The 6,333-nt window shown below is 45.4% G+C and overlaps 1 protein-coding gene across 1 annotated transcript; it reads left to right on the forward strand.

Moving 5' to 3' along the window:
• Positions 1-2,285: 2,285 nt before the first annotated feature.
• Positions 2,286-6,114, forward strand: LOC125506448 (cell number regulator 6-like). Its single transcript, XM_048671262.1, has 4 exons — positions 2,286-2,396; positions 2,489-2,603; positions 5,359-5,624; positions 5,738-6,114. The coding sequence occupies exons 1-4, from the start codon at positions 2,286-2,288 to the stop codon at positions 5,915-5,917; spliced, it is 672 nt and encodes a 223-aa protein (XP_048527219.1). The 3' UTR covers positions 5,918-6,114.
• Positions 6,115-6,333: the final 219 nt, after the last annotated feature.

Consider the following 6,333-nt stretch of genomic DNA (forward strand, 5'->3'; position numbering starts at 1 on the left):
ACGGCGATGGTTATATTTTAAAGAAATACTTGCACTCTCATTCTTCACTTATGTCTTTTTAAGTGTCTAATAGATAGTAATGGCGATATGCACACGTTATAAAATTGGTCCTGATATTATAGGTATTCAAGAGGGATATAATAAAAACTTTCATGTAAATCACTGAATATGATAGTTGTGTGTTATTGGGATGGTAATATGTGGGGGTACTAGTGAATGATTGCGGTTTAGTAAAAATATTGATACTAAGGTTTGTGATTCCCGAAGCATGCACGTATAGTCTGTAGTTATGCGATGAAGTTGGAGCATGATTTATTATTAAGTGTCTACCTTATGAGTGGCGGTCGAGGACGAGCGATGGTCTTTTCCTACCAATCTACCCCCTAGGGGCATGTATAGTAGTACTTTGCTTTAGGGGCTAATAATCTTTTACAATAAGTATATGAGTTCTTGATGACTAATGTGAGTCCATGGATTATACACACTCTTACCTTTCCACCATTTGCTAGCCTCTTTGCTACCGTGAATTGCCCTTTCTCACCTCGAGAGTTGGTGCAAACTTCGTCGGTGCATCCAAACCCTGTGATATGTGATACGTCTCCGTCATATCTATTATTTTTGATTGTTTCACGCCAATATTCTAAAACTTTCATATACCTTTGATGGGTGGCCCCGTTAGAAGGAGAGCTCGGAGAGCGGCTTTGCACAGAGAAAGCCCAAGGTTCATATGAACAAACACCAGGAGGGAGGAACTCTCCTGTCAAGCTGAAGACCCCAAGCCGAAGTCCTTCGCCTGAGGAAGATTGTTGTCCCAGCTCCGAAGACAAGTTCAGGGCTACTGACGGTGTCCTGGACTAAGGGATACCAACCTAGTTGGCCCACAGTCCATGGGCCAAGCTTATGGCCCACCGATTGCATAAGGAAGGACTCCGGAGGCCTCAAACCCTGGCGTGGTAAAGATGCACTCTGCCGAAGACTTGACGTGTACCCCAAGGATTGCTCCGGCTATTGGCACGTGTTTCCACAGTTACCAACCGACCATATGTAACCCTAGATACCCCTTGTGCCTATATAAGATGGGGGGTTTAGTTCATAGAGACAGATTCATCTTTACTCACCTTAAGGTTTGAACACAACATACAATCTCGAGGTAGATCAAGCGTGTACTCGATACATCATCATCAATACAATCAAGCAGGACGTAGGGTTTTACCTCTTCGAGAGGTCCTGAACCTAGGTAAATATTGTCCCCTTCGTTTCCTGTTACCCATCGATCCAAGATCCATAGCCCGGGGCCCCTACCTGAGGTCTGCCGGTTTTAGTACCGACACTTATGATCTCCATGGTTGACGAGCCCAATGGCGCATCGCAAAATTTCATGATGCAGTTGCAGATGGTGTACCGCCGATGCGTTAGTGACTTCAGAATGCGTGCATGGATAACATGCATGTCGTAGGGTGCGAAGTTCTTTCGCTCATGAAACGAAGCATGCAAGTTTTGCCAAAAGGACGGACCCTTGTCTCAGAAATGGCCAACCTCGCATCGCACAACAAAGTCACCCTTAAACAATGAGTACCCTGTCATTGTGCTTTTCTGAAAAACAATAAGAAGTTAAAAAAACTCAATGACATTTGACTAAACACCTGCCGGGCGCGGTATCTGCCATGGACGGCGTCGACAGGGGTGAGAAGGGTACCAGACTGCGGAGGGATTCTTGGGTGTACATCGGCGTAGTCCAAGGTGGGCAATCGCGTGGGTGGGGTCTGCGGACATCCGAGGATGCCTAGTGGCGGCCGGAGAGGTACAAAGGCGGCGCCAGACCACGAGGGTGCGGATGAAAGGAAAGGGAGTACGGTGGAGTGGAAGAAAAAGGGACCAGGAGGGGATTTCAGTGAGGTAGGGGGTGTCAGAGTCCTATGTAACTAATGTCCGAACTCCCACACAGCCTCCCTAATCTTGCCTGCAGTTTACGGAAAAACGGACGATCGAACCGGTCCGCGGACGGATGAAATACCACATTGGATGACAAAACACGTCCGGACAGCTCCGCGCGAAGGGATGCAGATGGTTTGATAGTCCTTAAACGGCAGAATGAACTCCCCGCTGGCCGTGTGATCGGGACGGAGCCGTGCGACGCGAGCGGAGCCCAATGGCGCACTGGGATGGAGCCGTGCGACGCGAACGGTCCGGATTGTCTCGCCCGAAACTACTTTGCATGAATCTGATCGTCCAATCCTTCCCTTGGACTCGGGCCCATCGTGGCTGGCCGGCGAGGAAAGCGACCAATGGCGGAGGAGAGCCAGGCACCGCGCTACGTGAAGCTCACCCGGGACCAGGAGGCGCCCGCCGAGGACATCTGCCCCGGCGAGCTCAACCAGCCCGTCCACGTCCCACGGGTACGTTCTCCTTCCTCGATCCATCTCGTTCCATCCTCATTGATTCTCAATCCACTGATCTCTTGCCTATATTTGATCTGGTCGATGCACAGCCCGGGTGCAGATGGTGCGCCGAGTGCGGCCAGGTCCTGCCGGAGTCCTACCAGCTGCCGGCCGACGAGCCCTGGAGCACCGGAATCTTCGGATGCACCGCCGACCCCGCGATCTGTACGTAATTAATCCTGCCTTCCCATTTCGATTCTCTGATCCGTTGTCTCGGCTACTCGATTGATCGGACAAAACAAAAACGATGTGGCCATGCATGTGCCCATCGATCTGTTTTCAGAATAGTTCTCTCCATTCATGTTGAATCAACATACTGTCACAGGCACGGAGATTCTCAGTAGATCGATTAGTAAAATTCCTACACTTGAGTTTATAACCATCTAAATTTTGACCGTTCAATGCAATGTCAAGGAATTTGAACAGGAGGAATGCTCATTTTTAAGTTGTGTAATTCCTTAATTGTTGTGCAAATACTTGACTTTCTTGATTGCAACTTTTTGTTGGTAGCTTAATGATTGTAGTAAAACCAATGCACTGGGTTGCATTTTTCTCTTGTAAAATGGAAGCTTTTCTTACCCGCCCTCTGAATCGTTGATGCATGCAGCGTAAATCTTATTACGGTGTTTATTTCAATCAATTAAAACACAACCTAGTCAAAAATGTGTGAGACATGCCACAAAGCAGAAGCAAACTTAAGCACTAAGAATACTGTGAGAAGCACATGATCCAAGCCAGGACATAAATTCTCCACTAGGTCATTACATGCTCTTGGTGCGAAGCTCCATTTGATCTTGGTGTCGCAGATGTTGTATGACAGCCCTCGACCACACCGTATTGGTACATAAGAGAAACAATCACATAAAAGATGTAGTTTCGTTCTTTGGAAAGATGAGGCCACTCCGACAAAACAAGATAGACCAGAATAACATCGCCGTTCCCACAAAAATTGAGAGTGTAGAGACTTATCAACACATTGCAAAGAAGTCAAGAAGACCCCAAGACACGTGACATACTTACATAATATGTGCAGAAAATGTCCCTCTAGTATGTGAACCCCATTTAAATAGATCCTGGTTTACCAAGAATTCGATGCCCGCTACTTTGAGTACTATCTATCCTATGCCAATAGGTCAAATATTGACCAATAAATGTTTGTCCAGAATCAATAGTGTACGATACTCAATCTAAAACAGAGGTGATGGTGGAGTCTTTGTCACTTCCCCCTTGGGGGCTTCGCCTTTTGAGGCCCAGCCTACATCTGTTGGTTGTGCCGTGTTGATTGGTCTCGTTGGCGGAGGTAGTGGAAGTCGAGACGGTGGTCTCGAGTTTGCTGGTTGGATGCCGGGATGGCGACCCCGGGCTGCGGTGCGCCGGTGGCCCTGTGAGTGGGGTCGTGGCTTCACTCCGCGTTGGTGGGGCATTCCGGCGCTTCACGGGCGGTGGGGTCTGTCATGGTTGTGGGGGGGTTTGCACGTTGTGCCCTAATCAATCATGTGGTCGGGTTTTTTGCATGTTGTCTCTTCATCAATTGTGGGGGCGTTTTTTGTTGTTGCATGTTGTCCCTTTATCAGTCGTGTGGTGTGTGTGGTTTTTGCCTGGTTTTCTCAATTAACTGTGCCTCTGTATCGGGTTTTTTGCCCGGTTATCCCTGATTAACCGGGCAATTCTCTTCTTCTATAATGCAGTGAAGGCATTCCCTGTCCCTCTTGTTCTAAAAAAAACCGAGGCGACAGTGGCATATCTATTCTGTAGGTATTCAAAACTTCCTCCATAATTAGCTTGAGCAACATTTTCATAACTGGGCACTTATTTTGTTGGATCAAGGTCCTGAATCTCCAATTCCCCACTGAGAGCATATACATATACAAGTTTAGAGTAGAACTAACCATGTTTAACACTACATTTAATTTTTTATGCTTAGAGAGTAAGGGAACACTAACTTCCCATCTGTGCAGATAATATGAATAAGAATAGTGTTTATTTTTCATAAATCATGGAATAAATGTTGTACTTACAATGTCTGAAATTGTTCCTAAGCAACCTTGAGTGGTAAATTTGTTCTGACTTATGTTATATTAAGTGCCTCACCTATCTGTTCACCATTCGCCCATATATTAGTATATATTGTTTCTTGAATTTTGTATTGCAAATTTGCAATGCAGATCAGGATAAATTTATGTTGGTTGATTGTATATTTATTCCTTGCTTGACTTATTAGATGTTTACTTATGTTTTCTTTTGCCTCTTGCGTGTCACCTGCAAATCTTTGCTATTGTAAGCAGTTATGCATATCCACACCCTTCTTGAACATAAGTGGATCATATAATAGAATATATCTTTTTAGCCAACATGTGTGGTGGCATAATCGTCGGAGAGAACCTCCACCCTCTCCTACATAGTCAAAATTTCAGGCTTATATGATTTTACGTTTGCCTTAATGTCTTCTTTACACTATGAGACTGTTCGTTTTGACTATTTGCATCCTATTCATGCCGAGGCCGGATGGCTACTCAATATGCTTTGTACCCGCTTGATACTACAATATGAGTTAATAAAAGATTCCTTTATCGAGAAAACAAGGTGTGCACTGTCAAGTTGTCTCGCTTGTTTTAAACCTATTTATTTCTGCTGACATTTGCTATAGCTGTAGTGTCTCTGACTTGACTATACTCTATTATTAGGTAAGCATGTGCTGTGTCTGTATACACTGTTAGTTCATATATAATGGTCTCATGGTCATCCTGCTTAAGGAATCGTCGAAAGCTGACTCATCGAGCCGTCGAACATAAACATACGGCTTCTAATTTTTGTCTTCCATTCTTAAACTAATGTATCCTTCTTGATGAGACCATGTCTAGCATGTTGTTTCCACCGAATGCTAGCTGATAGTAAAACTCTGCATTTCTTCATGTGTTAGGCCGAACTGGATGCTTCTGTCCATGCGTGTTGTTCGGGCGCAATGTTGCGGCTCTTAACGAGGATACCCCATGGACAGCACCGTGTGTTTGCCATGCCGTCTTTGTGGAAGGAGGGATCGCCCTTGCGATCCTGACAGCAATATTCCATGGGGTTGATCCAAGATCGTCGTTTCTTATTGGAGAAGGTCTACTGTTCAGCTGGTGGCTGTGTGGTACCTATACCGGCATTTTCCGTCAGGAGCTCCAGAAAAAGTACCATCTCAAGGTGGAAATATGAAACCCTTCACTACATTCTGTGGTTATGTCAGGTCCTCATATGTTGGGTCAGAATTTGCTACTTTGATTCTAGTGATTTTACCTCCTACTTGTTTCCACTAGAACTCGCCATGCGACCCTTGTATGGTCCATTGCTGCCTGCACTGGTGCGCAAACTGCCAGGAGCATCGCGAGAGGAGGGGCCGCCTCGTGGAGAGGGAGGATGGAGTGCAGATGACCATCGTCGACGCGCCTCCGGTGGAAGAGATGGGCATGCCAAGAGAATCGTCGTGCTGCCTCTGATCTAGGGGTGCCCGGCCGGAATACATATCAAGCGCCCAACAACCAACCAAGAGAGATAAATCAGGAAAATAAGGGAATTTTGATTTATTAAGATAGCACGAGTGAGTGAGTGAGGCTGAGATTGAACTCCATGACGAACCTGGTAGGTAGGCATGCTGTTACATTGGCTGAACTGAACTGCTGATCAGTCGGTCAAATGTTTTATGTCATGTAGAACTGTTCATGACCTGCTATATATATACTCAAAGAGGTATTAATTTCTCAAGTTTGTATCTCTATTTAATATCCCTTTGAGCAGACGTGAACTGTTAACTTTTTGGGTAAATTGTGAAGTGTTATTTTAGCAAATGATCCAAATTTATCGATTTATTCAATAAAGTACATCAAATCGAACAACTGAAATATAAATGAACGAC

This window comes from Triticum urartu, chromosome 5 (genome assembly GCF_003073215.2).
Source record: "Triticum urartu cultivar G1812 chromosome 5, Tu2.1, whole genome shotgun sequence".
Lineage (NCBI taxonomy): Eukaryota > Viridiplantae > Streptophyta > Magnoliopsida > Poales > Poaceae > Triticum > Triticum urartu.